This window comes from Colias philodice, chromosome 22, assembly GCF_061535455.1.
Source record: "Colias philodice isolate Cphi_HAF_F1 chromosome 22, ilColPhil1 Martin Lab GWU primary, whole genome shotgun sequence".
In the NCBI taxonomy this organism is placed as follows: domain Eukaryota; kingdom Metazoa; phylum Arthropoda; class Insecta; order Lepidoptera; family Pieridae; genus Colias; species Colias philodice.
The window spans coordinates 2,468,719-2,490,115 of record NC_143107.1 but is presented as its reverse complement, the minus strand read 5'-3'; the positions used below and the strand labels follow the sequence as shown (position 1 = coordinate 2,490,115).

Sequence of the window (21,397 nt, the reverse complement as noted above, 5' to 3'; positions counted from 1 at the left end):
TAGTTTCAGCTCGACTTCTTAAAATTATACATATATAATATATTTGTAGCGAATACATATTATACCTAATTGGTGGCTGTATCTCGCAATCTTATTAGATTATCAATATATCTAATCTAAGGGAAGGAATCAATGTTTTCTTTTCCTTATATCTTTATTATATTTTTTATATTTATTTCTATATCCCATAAAAGTTCGCAATACAGTAACATCTAATAAATGTATGAATCTAGGATGACAGCCAAACGATTCAGACCAAACTTTAGGAATCGTAAAAGAAATTTTAAAAATAAAAATAACATAGAACCAGTCTAACTAAACTTTACCACGATAGCTTGTTATAAAGGCATAAAAGAAAATCGTAAATTTTATGGAATATAATTTCGTTTTAAAACTTGATAACAGATCGTCGCCCTTTCCGACTAGAATTTACTGCGGTTATAAACATTTTCGATTTTAATTAAAAACCTTAATAAATTATCATAAAACTCATTTTTACTAATTTATTTTAATAACAAAATAGTTGTAGTATAGTATAGTAGTGTAGTACTTATAGTAATATTTTAAAAGATATTTTACCAGTACATTTTTAATACAAATTTTAACAAAATAACAGAAGTGTTTAACGTCATAAGATTTAAATTTTCTCGCGATATAATAAGCTTTCTAAATAAAAATATTTCATCCCCTATTTAATCTATTTGAGTAAGATTTGATATCGTTTCATACATTCCTTATTCATGACCTATACTTTCCACGGATTGTTTATATTTAATTATTTATAATAAAGTTTTAATAATGCAAAATAGAAAAGAGTAAGTTAACTTTCAATAATTTTAATGAACATGTTGCAAATGAGGTAGTTAACAATGCCTAAGTAATGGCCCGGCTTCGCCCGTTGCGATAACCGATTAACCCAATGCAAAATGTTAACCCTGCTCTCTTAGATTACAAAATAAAATACAGATGGAGCATGACAACCGCCCGTCGCGTCGCCCTTGTCAAAGAAAATACGAAATCAAAAGCAAATACGTCGCTGCTCCAGTGCTATAGCGCATATAGTGTCATGCAATACGTCAAAAAGGGTTTGCAATTTTAGTAAAAAAATGCTGTCTTGTGATAATAAAACGCTGTAAAATTTGTTCCCGAAAACAAAAAAAAAAAGATAAAACATCGTTTCACAGGTTTTCTGTAGATTATTTGGCTGATTTATTTCTTTATACGAATAATAATTTTACAGATATGAAGGAATACAAAACTTCAACGTATGTTGCCAGTATTTTGAAAATGAATTTGCCATTTTTATTGGTAAAACGGTATAACGGTTAAAAGATCTTCAGGGTAATGCTGTTGGATTTTTCGATCGTGAAAGTGATTATTTGTAAAGTGCAATAAAGGTTCATGATCATTATTAGATTATTTTAATAAGCATAATACATTATTTTGTTACTTTTATAAAGCTTAAAAACGCCATAGTCGTTTTCGCTAGCGATTTAATTTATGTGAACTCTATGATGGTTATAATGAAAATAAAATGTCCCGTATTCTCGACTAAAAACTACCGCTATTTGCATTCATATATTTTGAAAAATAAAAAATAATATAATTATTATAGTTAATATTGAAAATTTTTGAAGTGAAACTTCTTTATCGGGGTTGGAAAAAAATTTAGTGTAACATTTTTTCGTTTCGTTACGTGCCATCTTTTTCTTGTCCCTACCACGCGTGATTCGACTGACGTATTTCTGTAAAGTTGCAAATTATTTTTTGAAAAATAAGGTCATAAAGAAGTTCACTTCTTACGTGTGTACACTAGTATACGCACACATTTTTTATGTAATTTATTTAATTAAAAATTGAATACAATTATTTTGTCCATATATAACTTTAGTAGGCAGGTACTTTATATTATAATAAAAGAATTTTTACAATATTATAAAAAAAATATCAACAAACCCGAAATAATATTAAAATAAAAATTAAAACTTGACTGCTAATTTATAATTAGCCTACGTCACTACCGCCACTAACAAAATAATTCAGATGATTGCAATGAAACTTCACAACTCAAAATCGGTCCAACGGTTTATACTGCAGGGCGTGTCAAAGAAATATTATACATACATACATAAACTCGAAAAACATAACCCTCTTTTTTCCGTAGTCGGGGAAAAATTAGGGAAATTTTTCAATATCTGGTAACATTACACGCAGAAGCACCGTGTACGTACAGTGCAGCGGCGAAATGACAGCACACATAGCTTTATTGAAAATGACGATAAATCATTCGGTTTAGTTCGGCAACGCTCCATCTGTCTTTTATTTTGTAATCTAAGCCTGCTCTTTATTGGCATTTGGCAATATAGTTTTTTGCGTTGTTTTTTTGTTTTAAATCAAATGAATAATTTTACTTACCATACAAACAAACAAAACATCAAAACATTCCTTTGTCTCTTTCCATGAAATCTATATACATATTATGTATTTATTTCATTCGACTCTATAATTTTGTTAGTTTTTGTTCCTTATTAGTTTCTTTCCGAACACAATAAATATATGTAGCATATTTTTATAAAAACTACGGCCCCGTAAAATCAAATTAGTGCATAACAAAGAGAAATCGAGATTAATGCGTAACATAAAAGAATCGACAAAGGGCCCGATTATAATAGCTCAGAGAGCGACGTCGTGGCGACTGAGTATTTAGTTCTCACGATATTTTCATATTTTATACGGTTTAAAGTCGTGTTAGTTGATATATTAAAAAAAAATATCGTTGGAGCTATTTTAGTATTAAATAGCTTCAACTTAAGTAGGCTTAATAATTTTCGTGTTTCCCCCTAACCTTTGTAATAGGGAAATACGAAAATTTCCCTAAAATACAAATAACTATGTTACAAATTACATATATAATGGAATCAAAGTGAAATGTTGCTTATTAAATTGACTACTATAGATTTAATTATGGATTGATTTAGTTCACTTATGTAAAAAATAACTTGTACATATTGCAGTTTCAAAATATAAAATACTTCAATTTTGATCTCCTGTTTAATGCTAAAATACACAATTTTCTTTTTCGTTTTTCGTTTAATTATATACATAAAACTATAGGTACCTACATGGATATCTCCAAACAATGATCTTTTCCTATAACTTTCTTAACATTTTCATACATCAATTTTTAGAACGAAGAACAATTATTAATTAACCAACGATACGATAACAGTCGTGTCGTCATCGGATCTTATGATGTCAACAGATCGTCTTAGCTCCCATGTCAAAATTAGTTACGCCATTGCTTTCTATTGTAAATTAAAATTATAAGGGACGCTTGACGTGGTCCATCCTGAAGACTTTTATTAGGACTTAGACTTTTTACTATAACCGATAACTAAAGAATTTATGAATAAAATTGATTTAAATATTTTACTCTACTTTTTATTTAATTTATTCTTTAATTTATTCTAGATAAGTATGATATTGTTTAAATTATTTAATTATATTCAATTATGGAGTCTAAGTATGGAGCTATGCAGTTCACACTGTCATAAATCCATCGGATTAGTTAGAGCAATTTAATCTATTCACAACACAGCAAGATATAGGATACAGAAAACAGTTGCTTATGAAAAATAAGATTTCCTTAATTAATATACCTGTAAATTATTATTATATCATAAACATTAATAACTTTATTAAGCCGGGTCAATAACCTCTATATAATTTGACATTTAACAGAACTAATGAGGTTTTAATGGGATAATCCAATCTTTTAAACATTAACTTATATAATGGCAATTATCAAATTCCTTTGATATTAATACGTGTCATATTACGTTATTATAAAATTTTATTATGTCTGTGGCGTAATCTCGGGAATAACAATATTTCATGTTTATAGTTTCATATAAGTTAATGATTCTAAGTGTACAATTACAAAACATATATAAGTATTTTAAAATAAAATAAAATACCTTCTAAGACGTGAATTATTAGGGATATCAATGATAGGAGTCTATAGAATGTTTTTATTAAATTACTAGTAAATAACCATTGAATATTATAATATTTTCAATAAGTTTTATTACAATACATGTAATTAAAGATGAGATCGCGTCAGAAATAATTAACTTAGAGCGGTAATAACAGCCCTCTATAATTACTATCTCTACCTTATAATTTAGAAGAAAATAATTATAAACCTTGTACTTAGTTATTATGAACCTAAAATAAAATATATTTATATTGACGATATCCTCGCCTGTTCTTTGTTTTAAAGATAATATTAATACACAAAATGTTTAAGAACGAATTGATTAAGATTGCAGTATCTATACTTAATATATTATATAATGTTATAAAGTTTGTTTGTTTGAAAGCGCTAATCTCAGGAACTACTGGTCCGATTTGAAAAGTTATTTCGGTGTTAGATAGCCCATTTATCGAGGATGGTTAGGATAGGCTATCATCACGCTAGACCAACAGGAGCGGAGCCACGCGGGTGAAATCGCGGGGCGCAGCTAGTACCTAGATAAGTTTCATTCTATAAAATTCTATAAGAGCATTCGAAATCTAATCTATTCTAGTGAAATTAACATACAAGATGAAGAATAAACATTATTTAAAACGCAAGAACTTAATGTGCATAATTCAAAATAACAATAAAATGTTGACATTCATTCCAAAAAATGTATAGAACGTTCCAGAATGGAATGGAACATGACGTTGTCCTTTAATTAAACAAGATGGCGGCAGTGTACCAATATTTGGTGTTGCTATCACTAATATGGATTTTGGGCGCGAACGGTGTGAGGAAAAAGCGGGAACCATGGACCAATGGAAGCTGGTTGTAAGTATTTTTTATATCAAGATAAGACACCCTACTCCTATCCTTTTCTTAATTTCTTTCCTTGCAACCGGTTGTCTGGAAGAAATCGCTACTTAGTTATAAGACCGCCGTTTGTTCAATATTGTAAGTTATCTATCAATAAAGCATAAATAAATAAGACACAGATTCATTTTCCAAGCCCAAAAATGTCCCAGAACGCTTTGTTTCCTTATATTATGTTACCAAGCTGTCCCATCCATACACTGTCCGCGCGTAACGTAGCTTACCTTGCTCATAGATCGTTTACTGCAGAGAGCAATAACTTACAGCTTCATGCACTGAAATACCAATAATCGACCATATTTGCGGAAAAATACGGTAACTAACTGTCAACCATAAGGTTAAATCAATTACTTAATAAAATAAGGGCCATTTCATGCGTATTTCAAAAATGCTGGTTTTGACTTTTTAACCAAAATATATTATAATGTAATTTCCCTAACAAAAGCATGATTTTTATTTAGATGTTTAATATTCATAAAATATGTTTAACCTCAACATAATGCATTACGTGAAATTTGAAATTAGTGCTGGCCCTTTTCGTTCGTTTCTTTTGAGGATATGAGTGGATACATGATCTCTTGCATCTTCATGATGCAGAAGATCATGTACTTAATTTCTTTAGATGATGACTGTACCTACAATAAAATTTCTACATACAGCAAAATATTTCAATTAATTTCACCAATTCTACCCAAACTCTAACGTTCAACTGTTTTGAGAAGTGCTTTTAAATGGTTTAATATACCATTAGGCACCACCTAAAAGTTTTTACATAAAAGAAAATAAATGACTATAAACTTTGTAATAGTTTATAGTATAATAAACAGTTATTTCGCTCGTCTAGACGCATCAGGTGGCGTTGAATCAACGATTAGAATTGTGTGCACAGTGCAGCCACAAATAATATAAACTATAGTTACCATAGTATAATAGCTCCACAGAGACTTAACGATGTGGTCTGAATAATGTATGAATACTTTTACTGGAATCCATAATTAAAATTTAAACAATTTAAACATTTAAATGCCGTGGATGTTAGCAGAAGTTTTGTTGTAGTTTATAATATTATACTTTTCAAATACTCTATAATATATATAATAATAGTGGTCCGCCCCGGCTTCGCCCGTGGTACCTACATGTTTAAACTATCCTATCTCTCAAGTTGGATCGAACTGCACATGGTGTGCGAATTTTATTATAATCGGTTAAGTGGTTTAGGAGTCCATTGAGGACAAACATTGTGACACGAGATTTATATATATTATTAAGATTTTCTAGCCGTTTGATGAACAGTAGTCTTAACAATAGTAGTTATAAGTTATAAGTTATAACCTATAATTTAGTTCTCTCTCTGTTGTTGTATCGTTTTTGTTCATTAATACTGAATACAGTCATGCAGGATTAAAATGGTGTCAAAAATCTCTATTGTTATAACTAAGAAAGCGAATCCCTTAAGAAAAACAATGATAACTAGAAATAAAAATACTTTTTCATTTTTCAAGAATTTTTAATACTTACGGTGCTTTTACACCGGAATGTGTTTGTAAAGAACCAATCATATCGCTTCATTCGGTTTAAAGTTTGAAGCGTTTAGCGTTTGAAGCGATACTATTGGCTATTTACAAACACATTCCTCGCGACACATCCTCGCATATTATTAGTGGGTAAGCACCCTTAATCTTAAGTACATACTTACATCTTTATTAGTACAATGAATAAAAAATAAACAATTGAAAATAGAACAATTTTTTTTTAATTTATTCAGCACAGGTCTTGATAGTTTGAGTGCGTTATTAAATTAGCTTTTGTCTTCTTGACCCCATACAGCCAGAACTGGTAGGAGAGGCGAGATGTGGAGTTTAGGAGGAACGTCAGCAATATGTTGTCCTGAAATATATTTTATTTTGTACGAGTTTAGATTGGATTTTCTTTATTCATTTATATTTGTAACATATAAATTACTTTTGATCACTCTGCTTTGTACTGTTCATCGTAAAATTAAAAATAAAATAAAATTGAACAAATTAAAATTCAGATTAAAATTTATACGCAGCGTATAGTGCGATTTTTAACGGATTTTAAATCCGTTAAAAATCACAATTTCTTATATAATCCATACTAATATTATAAATGCGAAAGTAACTCTGTCTGTCTGTCTGTTACTCAATCACGCCCTGAACCAATTTGCATGAAATTTGGTATAGAGATATTTTGGTACCCGAGAAAGGACATAGGCTACTTTTTATCCCGGGAAATAGGATAGGTTTTATCCCAGAAATCCCACGGGAACGGGAACTATGCGGGTTTTTCTTTGACTGCGCGGGCGAAGCTGCGGGTGGAAAGCTAGTTTAAAATAAAATAAGACTCAAAAGAAAGACAAGTAGAAATAGTAGAGCATAAGAATAGATCTTGTGAGTCTAAACACTTTCGACTTCCTTCTCAAGAATTATACAAGGGTATTTATCTAATTTTACCTCCATTATGCCACCAGATTTAATATGGCCGCCATTGTCAAATCCGTCCATGTACAATATAACTGTGACTCCAGTAATTACGTGTTCCGGGTCTTCTTGCTCCTGCAAATATATGATAGCTTGAATAGTAAAAAAAATATTAAAATTTAAATTGTAGGTCGCTGTTTCCATTTTTAAACCATGGAATTCGTATATTTTATTTGTGTTTTTTTTTTCAAAAAAAAAACCATAGCGTGTTGAATTCAGTTTCGTTAAGCTTCATAGACTTTTTTTATTTTAAAAATTAAAGTTAAACCATTACGAAACGCACTACAATGGTTAAAAATATATATACGGAACACAGAAACAACAATCGTTTTTTGTGCTTGGAAGTAATTCATATCGAAAGATAAGATACTGAATACTTCCCGGCTAATTTATATCAGGTTGATTTCTGTATAAACGGAGATAAAAAATACATTAACTTACATTTTCGCTCGGATATCGCAGAGTGAGATTAACATCTTGCATTGGAAACGTCCAGGCTTTTGTCCCGTACAACAATAACTCTGTTACATCTGTCAACGTCAGTGAAAAATCTTAATAATCTGTGGTCACGTTTTTGGCGCGAAGTGTGACGTAAGTTGTCAATTAAAAAAAATTGAAAAAATAGTTACAGGAATAAGTTAATCATTGTTATTTAATACAAAAAGAAATATAATTCTTACTCTGTATAGTTTCCAAATGACATTGATATTTTTTTGCTGTCTGCTGTAGTGTCCCATTTAATCGCAAACGTTCCATAAAATAATTAGCATTTTCGATTGTCTCTTCAGGCAATCGTCTATCATATTTTTTTTCACTATTCACATTTAACGAGCAAAGTAGTAAAAGGTATAGAAATATATATTTTATATGCACCATCTATTTGTTCACAAACGTAACAATACTATTTTAAATTAAAAAAAAAACCATTAAAATTGATTAATTACACGCAATAAAATTTATGGAGAATTCACATTTATCTGTCATTATATATGACTGGCTTAAAGTTGCGACTGTATCAAAAAAATAATCTTATTTTGATAATAATTATTCTATTAACATAATATTGCGATTGATAAATAATGATTTATAAGGTATTGATAAGTATACTAATTAGAAAAACAGATATATTTTTTAACATAATATTATTTGTTTTGCACAAATTCTTAAAAAAAAAACTAGGTGACGCACGTGAAATAAAAAATAAAAAATAGAAGTTAAATAAAGGGGTGTTTTAGGATAACTATCGGGTTAGTTATTAATTAAAATTGTTAATTAAAAAAATAGATTCTTTAAATGTGCAGTACATTTAAATTTTTCATACCATACCATACCAGAATTCCCTTCATTTCTAATTTATAGTCTGTAGACAGATATTTAAGATATTCCCATTGTAAAGCAAAGTTTAAAAAAAGAATGGAACCCTTCAAAGGATTCAAATTCAGAATGTGGAAATAATTAATACAGGGTCAATAAGACCGGTTGAAAAGGGTTTGTGAGAGTCCTCATTAGGCCTACTTTACACTATTGTTATGGGCCATTATGTTCACGCCTTAACTTGCTTGGTGGGATTTATATAGAGCTGCTAAATGTTGTGAAACGAATATGGTCCATTTTCATATTACACAATATTTGTAAAATAATTTAGTTACAGGTTACTCCAAAACACAGGAATTATAAATATTAATTCAATATATTTTTAACAATTGCTTTTTATAACCATAGCCAACGAAAGCTTAATTTGTGAATAATTTGTTAATCACAACTGCAAGCCTATTGTGAAAAAAAAACTATAGCATAATAATGAATTTGTTTCAATTATCTATCAAATCAAGCATAAATTAAGATATTTTTCAAACATTTGAACAAGAACGATATTTCTAATAAATAAACACGAAAAAGATATTCATTACAGCTCTATACAATTCCTCCGAAATAGTCGATAAGTAATACAAGAAGTCTCGCTCGATATATTCTAAGATCGTAAATATTATTGGAAACCGTAATAAATCCACTTTTTTCTCAAGATAATTCCAATTTGTTCAGCGGAACATGTATTTATTGGAAGATATAAAAAATTTAATGAATGAGTCCATTACGTCATTTATCTATGGTCATAGTAAAGTATTTTCTTTAGAGACATAGCATATTGCTTTCTTTTTCTTTTAGAAATGGAAAATTTGTCAATTCCGTTGAAAATAGTAAGAAAGAGTAAGAAGATATAATTTCAATCAAGCTGGTTTCTACTAGCCACTAGGTTCACGTAAGAAACAATGAGTTTATTTAAAGTAGATACAGGTTTTGCTGAAAATCTTTGACGAAAGCTTTGGTTGTATCCAACAGTGAACTGGGAGTAAATATCAAATGCTATTTTCATTAAGATCGTGATAAAAGACAATAACCTAAAAATAATCACTTTACCTTGATAAATTGCTATCTCATGTTATAGGCCCTATAGGGCTATAATTGAAAATAAAAAATGAGTAAACTCATATTTGCTAATAATATTTGTAGGCGGTATAAAATATGTTACGAAATTTATAAAATATTAGCTTTCCGCCCGCGGCTTCGCCCGCGTTTTCAGCCGCGTTTTCAGAGAAAATATAGTTCCCTTTAACGTGGGATTTCCGGGATAAAACCTATCCTATCTCTCAAGTTGGATCGAACTGCACATGGTGTGCGAATTTTATTATATAATCGGTTAAGTGGTTTAGGAGTCCATTGAGGACAAACATTGTAACACGAGATTTATATAATATATAATATATTAAGATGTTACGAAATTATTTATGTCATATCGGTTCATAATTAATTTACTACAAATATTATACTACCTTCCGCGTCGTAGCACGACGTACTTAGTTTGTTACTTCAAGATAACAATTAAAACACTCTGACAGCATTATTTGTACTGTCTACTTAAAATGTTTACACGTCTTCAATTTTAATCTCCCTATTTTTATTTGTATCTAGTGGACATATCTGTAACAAAATATGCCTGCTCTTATCAACATTATCAATGCATGCAAATATTTGAAAAAAAAAATGGTAAAGACTTGATGAAATATGTTCCGTCCGTACTAGTTTTATTTAAATAATACTTTATAGTTTATTTTAAACTAATAAGAAAATCATCATTCATCTTTCTAATTAATAAAACAGTCTCACAATAATTCCCCTCAGAAACGATTCAATCAATTTATATCTCATTATTCAAACGTTAACCCAATTAAAACTGACATAATCAATCAATAAATAGCGGAGAACATTAAAAACGAAGCAAAAAGGTTTTACCCACTCCGCTGTCATGTCGCCCAAAATATTAATTATCTGTGGTATATTTTTATTCCTGGCAACATTGGTGGAATCCAACGGGAATCTTGTTGAAGGAACTCCGTATGGCGGGGAGAGGATATACCATAAAATGCATACAAAAATCGCAATACCGTTTATAAAACGTGACGATGTGATACAAGTAAATGCGCCTGGAAGTAGTTTAATAAAAGCGGTGGTTGTGCAAGATCTGTATGGGAATGGTGAATGTTATATAGTGGGCGGTGGAGTCGGACAACGTTCTGTGTCTATAAAATTAAAGAGCCCCAGGTTTAAGGGCTATAGTTTCCTTGTTGATGTGTATGCAATGTGATCTGTTTTGTAAAGATATTACATTTTGTTGTGTTGTTTTATTGGGTTATTGTAAATTTGCCACAAAGTTAATTCGTCACCTAAAAAAGTATGTGTAAATTTGCCACACTTTTATTTTTTTAAAGTTAATTCGTCACGATTTAATGTCAAGTATTGTAAATTCATCACATCGATAATTTAAGTACAGATAGCAAAAAAATTAAACAATAAATTAATTTAAAATGTTTATTTCTTAATCAGTTTTAGATTTTCAACCTTACATGTAAAAAAATCACAGTCAAATTGGATGGCGATGGACTTTGTAAAAACATAAGGAAAAGCATAACAAAGATAAATTTTGCTAAAAACCAAGGAACATCTATTTTGTATATGTTCTAAAAATTCACAGCAGTTATAAAGAGTATTACTTAACATCTACATTATTCTACATAGGTAATGGTAAAAATCACAGTTCTCTCTATAAATATTTTTAAATTAATGTAATGAAATGAGAGCGGCTCTATAATATTTATCACAATCGTATAAAAATAAGGATAAAATATTTTTCACCTATTTTGTATACAGGGTGTAAGGGACAGCCTCCCGAAAACTTTAACCATGGAATCATTCTGAGCAACTTTCTCAAAGAAAGCATATTGTGGAAATGAAAAAAAAAATTTCAACCTCCCATACAAAATTAGCATCTCACTCGAAAATTTTGTATGGGAAGTGGAAATTTTTTTTTCATTCAAACTTTAACAATGGACCGCGGTCTGAGTCCATTGTTAAAGTTTTCGAAAGGCTGTCCCTTACACCCTGAATGTTCTAAAAATATACAACAGTTATAAAAAATACTACTTAACATCTACCGTATGTAAACTAACTAAAGGCAATCCTTTTAATCAGTGTTTATGAAGAGCTCCTCTATCCAGATGGTAACGTATTTTTCTTATAAGTAAACTAATTTTAATTGTTATGAAAATTCACTTGAGATCATTTAGCTTAAAATAAAATTACCATGCTGTATTTTGTGTACTATGAAAAATAAGATTTGTTTTTTTTTTATGATTTGTGTACCAAAAAAATAAATAAACAACTCAAGGTAAACAAAGACTCACTAAAGATTAATGAGAAAATAAGCTGCAAATTTGATGTCTTACCTCTCTGGCTCCCACAGGAACAAATGGCCAGGGCCCGTCCTGCATCGTCTATACTCTGCCAGATTAAAACGATTGCCTTTAGTTAGTTTACTTACACACTGTATATTATTCTACATAGGTAATCGTAAAAATCACAGTTCTCTGTATAAATATTTTTAAAATGCAATGAATTAAGAGCGGCTCTACAATATTTATAACAATCTCATAAAAATAAGGATGAAATATTTTTCTTTTATTTTAACAAGTAAAGACATTGCTCTTTAGTTTAAGTCATATCCTATAATATTAGAAAAACACAAAGCAAATAATCAAAACTCAAACAGACAAGCGCGTTTCATGACACTTTAAAAATCTTATTAATTTATTAATAATTTACTTATTAATTAATCTTATTAATTAATTAATAATTTACCTTATGTGAATGATGACTGTAATATTAAAATGTAAATCATTATATTGCTGGTTTCATCGCAGGCTGAAAGGTATAATTCACTTGCCTTGCTTGCTGGCGGTACTTTACTACTTGTGGCCAAAGAGAATACAAATACTACGTAAGAAGAGACGGGACTCCCATAGATAAAAATAAACTTCAGAAACGTCAAAACAAGGCTAGATTAGAATAGCCAACATAACAACTAGTGTCTGACAGAGCTACCAACATAAGAATAATGGCATAATGTAGGTACCTACCCTCGACATCGATAATACCTAATTTTATTTGCACTTTCGTTAAAGAAATTTGTTATTGTCGTTTAATTAAATGTGAAATAAAAGAAACGCGTACAAACAACCATTTATTTATTTATTCATTATAAATACCCATCAGTCCAGATAATCATAACAGGAATTACTGTCTTTGAAATGCTTTCCACTCACAAATTTCAACTGATGTAGTTTTTCAATAGATAAATAAGCAAGATCCTATTTTCCTGTCATTTTAACCCATTCTTCACACCTGAAAATGAAATGTCGACAATTATTATGAATTAGGTATTCCGTGTCCCACTCCCAACACTGTTTCCCCGATTCAAAATTATAACAACTTACCTGATAAAGTGAAATATAAGTTATATGAATGAAAATACAAAGATAACGCTGTTGCATAAAGAAATTTCTACTGACCGCAGTTCATCTAGAGGAAATCTAGCCATAAAATAGCGTTTTATCCCGTCTTTACGCTCCGATCTCAAACCACATATTTCACATTTTCTGTACGCCATTCTTAGCAACTAAAGGTCCAGAATATCACAAGCTGCACAAAAAAGCTTTTAAACACTTACTTATTATAATAAACTATACGTAAATAAACTTATTTCGCATTACAAAATGTTTACCGGTAACCATAAAATAAATTACAATATGGAGTAATGTCACTGTGACAAAAGACAATGATGAAGAGTGAAACACACTGAGGGAGTGAGCGAAACAAATATAGTCGCCATGAAAATTTTGCCCCGTTTCATATAAAAAAAAATTTCTATGAAGTTGCGACAGACTGCTTGTGGCAAATTTACAATAACCCGAATATACCTGTGACGAACTTACACATACTTTTTAAGGCATGTGACGAATTTACTTTCAATGTATGGAGTTTTAAAAACGTGACGAATTAACTTTGTGGCAAATTTACAATAACCCGTTTTATTTACATAACCGCCTTTTGAAGTTCGATTATGATAATTTGTATATTGAAAACATATTGAGAATGATTCTTGCTACACCGTTGACCGGCCCCGTCTCGTCCGGGGCATGATATAACATTATTATGTAGTTTTTGTATGAAGTGATTACTGATTAGTGACCGTACACGGCCGGGGCCCTGACCGGATGGTGTGTACAGTATAGAGAAGGTAAAAGTGTATAATATCCCGCATTATGTATGGATGATTGAATGAAAAATTATTTATTGTACAATAAATAGGAAACAATTAAAAAACTTTATAACGCATTTAACAATGTAGAGGCCTTTTCGCTGACAGCGATCGCTGCCAGACAACCCAAACGACAAGGATAAATTCTTACTAGTGAAATAATGAAATTAACTTTTTCACAACACATTTTGTATTAAGTACATCCCTAGCATAATATTCAAAACTGTTCATACATTTATTAATTATAATTTGGCGTCAAAATTATTGATTTTCCACAATATTTGCTTCGCTCTCGAATTGTGTTTAAAACAAACTAATTTCCATATTAAAGGACGTATATTGACCAATTATATAAATTAATTGCTATGGAGGTCCTTATTGCAATGGGTTAAGATTTATTTTAATTTGCTAATGGAATCTGACCTCTGTTCAGTGTCGATACTTGATGCTGATATGGCTAATGTGTATTAAACATGTTAAGGTTGGCTTACATGACGTTATGTAGCAAGCACAGCATTTATTTTGAATAGATAAAACACATTTTTGGACTAAGATGGTTTTGATTGTAAAGTTATTTTAATGAAAATTTAGGAATCAAAATTTTTATTATATATAAATAAAATATTTAAAATCAATGCCATATTCGTCACTATTTTATTAACTACCAGTCAATGTTGAGCGGTTTTGAGCGACATGATTATACCTACCAAATACCAATAGTATAAGATTAAATCGTTAATAAAAACATTTTTAATGGACAAAGTTTCATTTGTCAAAGTACAAACATTTTAACAGACTCCATGTAATCACATCTTTATCAATCTCTTTGTCGCATATTTTCAGCTTGCTGATAATAAAATGGGCCTTACCTCTCTTTCACTCGTAGGACGTAAGACATATATCCCTTTCCCGCATCCGTATGTGAGACAACACTTTAAAATTGTGTACCAAATTAAACGTAACGTTAGAAAACAAACATGTCTCCAAAATTTATTATTTTATTTTCCGCAATAGTGTGTGTTTATTCCAAATCAGTTATCGTGGGTCGAACAAATGATGGTGTTCAAAAAGTGTATGAAATGACGTATGAAGTGAGTGGATTTCCTTTAGTTAAACGTCATCAAGAGATCACCTTTGAATATCCAATTGGTGACCAGAATATAAAGGGTATCGCTATAAAAGATTTGAAAAATGGCGACGCAGAAGCATCTATTACTAGTGGAGGTCTTGGATTCAATTTTGTAACTATAAAATTAAAAAGCGCAAGAGGCTCTGGATACAAATTTCTAGTTGAAATGTATGCTTGATGTTATTGAATACAGTGTGTGCAATATTGTGTGAAGTCTTTATGAAATATAATCCTACTACAATTTGATATTTGTTTCACTTCAATCATAGATTTTTATACCTTTAATTTTTAACCTTTTCTATCCCCCTATTTGCATGAATTATTATGCAAATTCTTATTTAATCAATTAGTAACTTACTCAAATACGGATAAATTTATCCTCAAAAACAAAAATGTAGGTACATTATTAATCCGTAACAATTAAATTTATTCACAATCACCACAATTTGCATTAACTATCCCTTCAAACTTGCTTTACAATAACAAACTAAACACCAAACTGAATAAGAATTAAAATTGCGTAATTAATTAACACAATACATGTAACCCTTATCTTATCCACGCCGCTTGACCTCTATATCTGTTTCACCTTCCGTCTCACTCCATTCACAGTTCAAACCAACACAAGGCAAGATGTCTCTCAAAGGATTTATCGTAATTTGCGCTGTAATATCTGCAGTACATAGTAAAAGTGTTATAGTTGGTCAAGTGTATGACCACAACAATTTAGTAAGAAAAGTGCATGAAATGAGCGCAGAGGCGGTTGGCATCCCGTTTCTAAAGAGAGAACAAGAGTTACATTTTGATTACCCGTTAGCTGATCAGAAGATAAAAGGTATAGCTATAAGAGATTTGGAAAATGGTCTGGCTGAACCATCTATAACAAGAGGAGGGCTGGGATTCGGATTTGTTGATATAAAACTGAAAAGTGAACGCGGGTCTGGCTTCAAATATGTGATTGAAATTTACGCGTAGTGCTTTTTGATAGTGTCAAAATGTAGTGAAAATATCGCTCAAGAACTGTATAATAGTTCTAAAATAGGTCAATTATAATATTGATACCGTGAGAAGTGAGAATGAACGGATTTGTTAAACGTTGATTAATAAAATATAACTATGAGAAATTTATTTTTTATTATGCAATAATTTAAAAAGTCATAAGATGCTGTGAAGAAGCTTTATCCGTTCATCATCTGTGAACTTTATATCCTATGAAAGAAATGTTGTGATGATTTTGTTGTGAATAATAAATGTTTATATTTTAAACATGCCTTTTAATATTTCTAGCACAACTACAATCTTGATTAAAATATTTAATTAAATTAAATATATTTGATTTTATCTGCATTCGATTTCATAGAAAAAGTCTGACTAATACAAATCATCAAGATTATTGTTCTTGTTTACAAATAAGTAATTTATCGTTACAATATGCATTTATACCATAAAATTGAATATATAAACATTGAGTCATACAGACTTGAACAAATATGGATCATAGGTACTGTGTGACTAACTAATTGTAACACTTAAGCAATAACAAGTTTTTCCTGTTTATGACGAATGTAATAAACAATATCAATTATTTTGAAGCAAATCTAATATTATTGCTCTCAAAAGTTCTTCTAACTATGGTAGGTATAAAGGACTAGTCTAGTGGTGCGGTGGTTGTGCTTTCGACATTCGCATGGAAATCAAAACCTACAGGGTACTTAACGTGAACACAGACACTTGAAAATTGTTACGAAGCAACGTCTTATAGCACAAACAAGGGAAACATTGAAAAAATAATCATTTACGGCCTTACTAATAAAAAGTTAAACAATGGATAAATTTCTACCATTTTCTACCATAGCTGTGTCCTGCTCTTGCTCACATGAAACGTCAATCATAAAAACAAGACATTGCAATAACTAATTCATTGCATAGTAGACTAGAGTAGATAATTTTTGAAACAAAAAAAAATCGGGGAATATGATGAAAATAAAAGAAAAAATAAATGACGGTCAATCCGAGTTCGGGAAGTGGGAGGGGGGAGCTTTTTAGAGAAAAAAATGGTTTCTCTAAATTTCCGACAAAACTACAAGTCCTACGGAAAAAAGTTCAATGGCAAAGTTGTAGGTAATAAAAAGTTCTACAACTTTTGTATTCACAATTTTTTCACATAACTTCAAAATTTAGGTGAAAAATTCAAAAATCCAAGTTTTTGGTCTTTTATTTTTATCTACTTCAAAATGTATTTTTTTTCTACGAAATTTGGTGGAAACTTACTTTATTATGTCCCAAATACACTGAAACGCATACAAACAGTGTGATAATGAGCTTTTCACACTGTTTGTATGCATTTCCGGAGAACATTTACTATGGTAATGTTTATTTTTTTTACACCATATGTTGTACCATATGTATGTTTTATTAACTACCAGACAATGTTGAGCGGCTTTGAGCGTCATGATTATACCAGTAGTATATGTTTAATTAATCTTTAATTAAAACATTTTTTTATACAAATACAACAAACATTTTAACAGACTCCATGTAAACACATCTTTATCAATCTCTTTGTCGCATATTTTCAGCTTGCTAATAATAAAATGGGCCTTACTCTCTTTCACTAGTAGGACGTAAGACATATGTCCCTTTCCCGCATCCGGCATCCGCATGTGAGACAACGCTTTAAAATTGTGTACCAAATTAAACGTAACGTTAGAAAACAAACATGTCTCCAAAATTTTTTATTTTCTTTTCCGTAATAGTGTGTGTTTATTCTAAATCAGTTATAGTCGGGCGAACAAACGATGGTGTTCAAAAAGTGTATGAAATGATGTATGAAGTGACTAGTGAGTGGATTTCCTTTAGTTAAACGTCATCAAGAGATCACCTTTGAATATCCAATTGGTGACCAGAATATAAAGGGTATCGTTATAAAAGATTTGGAAAATGGCGACGCAGAAGCATCTATTACTAGTGGAGGTCTTGGATTCAATTTTGTAACTATAAAATTGAAAAGCGCAAGAGGCTCTGGATACAAATTTCTAGTTGAAATGTATGCTTGATGTTATTGAATACAGTGTGCGCTTAATATTGTGTGAAGTCTTTATGAAATATAATCCTCCTACAATTTGATATTTGTTTCACTTCAATCATAGGTTCCTTACCTTTAATTTTTAACCTTTTCTATCCCCCTATTTGCATGAATTATTATGCAAATTCTTATTTAATCAAAGTAACTTACTCAAATATGTATAAATTTATCCTCAAAAACAAAAGTACATTATACTAAACACCAAACTGAATAAGAATTAAAATCGCGTAATTAATTAACACAATACATGTAGCGCTCCCATATCTTATCCACGCCGCTTGACCTCTATATTTGTTTCACCTTCCGTCTCACTCCATTCACAGTTCAAAACAACACAAGGCAAGATGTCTCTCAAAGGATTTATCGTAATTTGTGCTGTAATAGCTTTAGTACACAGTAAAAGTGTTATAGTTGGTCAAGTGTTCGACCACAACAATTTAGTAATAAAAGTGCATGAAATGAGCGCAGAGGCGGTTGGCATCCCGTTTCTAAAGAGAGAACAAGAGTTGCTTTTTGATTACCCTTTAGGTGATTCGAAGATCAAAGGAATCGCTATAAGAGATTTGGAGAATGGTCTGGCTGAACCATCTATAACAAGAGGAGGGCTGGGATTCGGATTTGTGGCTATAAAACTGAAAAGTGAACGCGGGTCAGGCTTCAAATATGTGATTGAAATTTACGCGTAGTGCTTTTTAGTAGTGTCAAAATTTAGTGAAAATATCGCTCAAGAACTGTATAATAGTTCTAAATTAAGTCAATTATAATATTGATACCGTGAGAAGTGAGAATAAACGGATTTGTTAAACGTTGATTAATAAAATATAACTATGAGAAATTTATTTTTTATTATCCAATAATTTAAAAAGTCATATGATGCTGTAAAGAAGCTTTATCCGTTCATCATCTGTGAACTTTATATCCTATATGAAAGACATGTTGTGATGATTTTGTTGTGAATAATAAATGTTTATATTTTAAACATGCCTTTTAATATTTCTAGCACAACTACAATCTTGATTAAAATATTTAATTAAATTAAATATATTTGATTTTATCTGCATTCAATTTCATAGAAAAAGTCTGACTAATACAAATCATCAAGATTATTGTTCTTGTTTACAAATAAGTAATTTATCGTTACAATATGCATTTATACCATAAAATTGAATATAAACATTGAGTCATACAGACTTGAACAAATATGGATCATAGGTACTGTGTGACTAACTAATTGTAACACTTATGCAATAACAACAAGTTTTTCCTGTTTATGACGAATGTAATAAACAATATCAATTATTTTGAAGCAAATCTCAATATAATTGCTCTCAAAAGTTCTTCTAACTATGGTAGGTATAAAGGACTAGTCTAGTGGTGCGGTGGTGTGCTTTCGTCATTCGCATGGAAATCAAAACCTACAGGCTACAGGGTATTTAACGTGAACACAGACACTTGAAAATTGTTACGAAGCAACGTCTTATAGCACAAACAAGGGAAACATTGAAAAAATAATAATTTACGGCCTTACTAATAAAAAGTTAAACAATGGATAAATTTCTACCATTTTCTACCATAGCTGTGTCCTGCTCTTGCTCACATGAAACGTCAATCATAAAAACAAGACATTGCATTAACTAAATCCATTGCATAGCGAATGGATAACATTTTATTAGTAATACCATGGACGTATAAAAAAAGACGGACGCCGTATTACGAACAAACAACGTGAAGCCACCATAGTAAGCTAGCGATCGTGTAAAGACAATAAACACGCACACACTCTCACCATAGTAAGCTAGTCGGCCGCCATTACGTCGTGAACTACCGACTGATTAACTGCGTCACTGTTTCACAATAAATATTTAAAATGCCGTCTTGCGTGGTTAAATGGTGTCGCAACAGTACAATTTTAAATAACAAAACACAAGGGATTACATTCCACAGGGAAGCAAGTTATTTCTTTTATGTTTTAATGACAAAATTATTACGGCAAAATTTATAGAAAAAAATACAGCCGCCATTGTCAACAGGACAGCTGTTGCCATGGCAACATGGCACACACACATGGATGTTTCGCCGCCATTACTAGGCTTCACTCAATGTTTAGGCGATATACCGTCCGTCTTTTTTTATACGTCCATGAGTAATACATATTATTCGTCCATGGTAATACCGTTACAGTTAAAACTAAGTACCTACTTAACAATCGAATAAGAGTCCTGCGTCTGGCTAATTAATTTTAGATTATGTTATGTTTAAAGAACTATGAAAATTACAGACATCCTAAAACAATTTGAATTTGTTATTAAAACGACATAAAAATTGCGTATGGCACCTATTTTACAACGACAAAAACGTCTTGCAATAAAAAAAATATGTCTTATGGAACTATCTTAAGGCAAAAGATTAAAAATTACGCGTTAAAAAATTACTAAAGTTTATAGGATATTTTCACAATTTTCCTGTGCAGATAAGATGCGTACTAATAAACGCAACCACTGCCGCGGCCGCCAGCCAGACAGCCCGGAGCCCGGACTCTCGGAAAGAGCAAGAGAGACAGTATCAAAAAACCACCTGTTCTAAAATCATCTCTCGAGGACGTTGCTACCTCCTATACTATAAAATATATTGCGTTGAAATTTGTACTGGAAAATTTTAATTTTTTCCTTCAAACTTTCCAACTGCACTAAGTGGACGCGAACAGGCGAAATGACCCTACTATTTCTTTGGTACAATAACAGGAAGAAGGATAAACATTTAAATTAGGACAATCATACGTAAATGTAGTAGGTATGTAGCAAGAATAGTATTATTACGGGTGGAAAGGTTAATCTTCCAGCTCACACAAATATTTAAATATGTAGTTATAGTCATATAGTATAGGTATACCACAGTTACAATACAGCTACTTTTGGTGACGCATTAGATCTAATATTATCTTACACTTTCACGCTGTATTTATTAACAATACATAAGAAATTGTTATTTCCTTATTAATATTCATATATGTATTGATGATTTACTTACTCTGTCTAAAGGATCACGTTTTATTATGCATGAGTAGGTCTTCTATATTTGTATAACAAGGTCATCTCACATTTATTGGTAAATAGGTTATACAGAGAACAACTTATTA

At 30.7% G+C, this 21,397-nt stretch overlaps 3 protein-coding genes across 4 annotated transcripts in view; 2 read left to right on the top strand and 1 right to left on the bottom strand.

Moving 5' to 3' along the window:
* The first annotated feature begins 4,595 nt into the window (after window positions 1-4,595).
* Window positions 4,596-21,397, top strand: part of LOC149478340 (protein Wnt-5b-like) — a 41,452-nt gene continuing 24,650 nt past the window's right edge. Inside the window, exon 1 of the mRNA XM_089709539.1 lies at window positions 4,596-4,852. Within this exon, the coding sequence (XP_089565665.1) occupies window positions 4,749-4,852 (104 nt within the window). The 5' untranslated portion in view covers window positions 4,596-4,748. The remainder of the gene's footprint in view (window positions 4,853-21,397) is intronic.
* On the bottom strand, window positions 6,594-15,713 carry LOC149478343 (uncharacterized). Of its 2 annotated transcripts, XM_089709424.1 has the most exons (4): window positions 15,535-15,713; window positions 7,837-7,925; window positions 7,369-7,470; window positions 6,594-6,781 (listed from the first exon to the last, which is right to left on the bottom strand). In XM_089709424.1, the coding sequence occupies exons 2-4, from the start codon at window positions 7,876-7,878 to the stop codon at window positions 6,656-6,658; spliced, it is 270 nt and encodes an 89-aa protein (XP_089565550.1). In that variant the 5' UTR covers window positions 7,879-7,925; window positions 15,535-15,713; the 3' UTR covers window positions 6,594-6,655. The 2 variants fall into 2 exon arrangements, with proteins under 2 accessions (XP_089565550.1, XP_089565551.1); XM_089709425.1 differs by lacking the exon at window positions 15,535-15,713 and having other exon boundaries at window positions 7,837-8,005.
* On the top strand, window positions 18,555-19,211 carry LOC149478342 (uncharacterized). The gene has a single exon (XM_089709438.1). The coding sequence runs from the start codon at window positions 18,606-18,608 to the stop codon at window positions 18,945-18,947; it is 342 nt and encodes a 113-aa protein (XP_089565564.1). The 5' UTR covers window positions 18,555-18,605; the 3' UTR covers window positions 18,948-19,211.

Coding starts and splice junctions, on each gene's coding strand:
- LOC149478343 (XM_089709424.1), bottom strand. CDS start 7,878: ATGCAAGATGTTAATCTCACTCTGCGATATCCGAGCGAAAAT. Junction 7,471..7,836: donor TGCGATATCCGAGCGAAAAT/GTAAGTTAATGT, acceptor ATATATTTGCAG/GAGCAAGAAGACCCGGAACA. Junction 6,782..7,368: donor AATCTGGTGGCATAATGGAG/GTAAAATTAGAT, acceptor AATATATTTCAG/GACAACATATTGCTGACGTT.
- LOC149478342 (XM_089709438.1), top strand. CDS start 18,606: ATGTCTCTCAAAGGATTTATCGTAATTTGTGCTGTAATAGCTTTAGTA.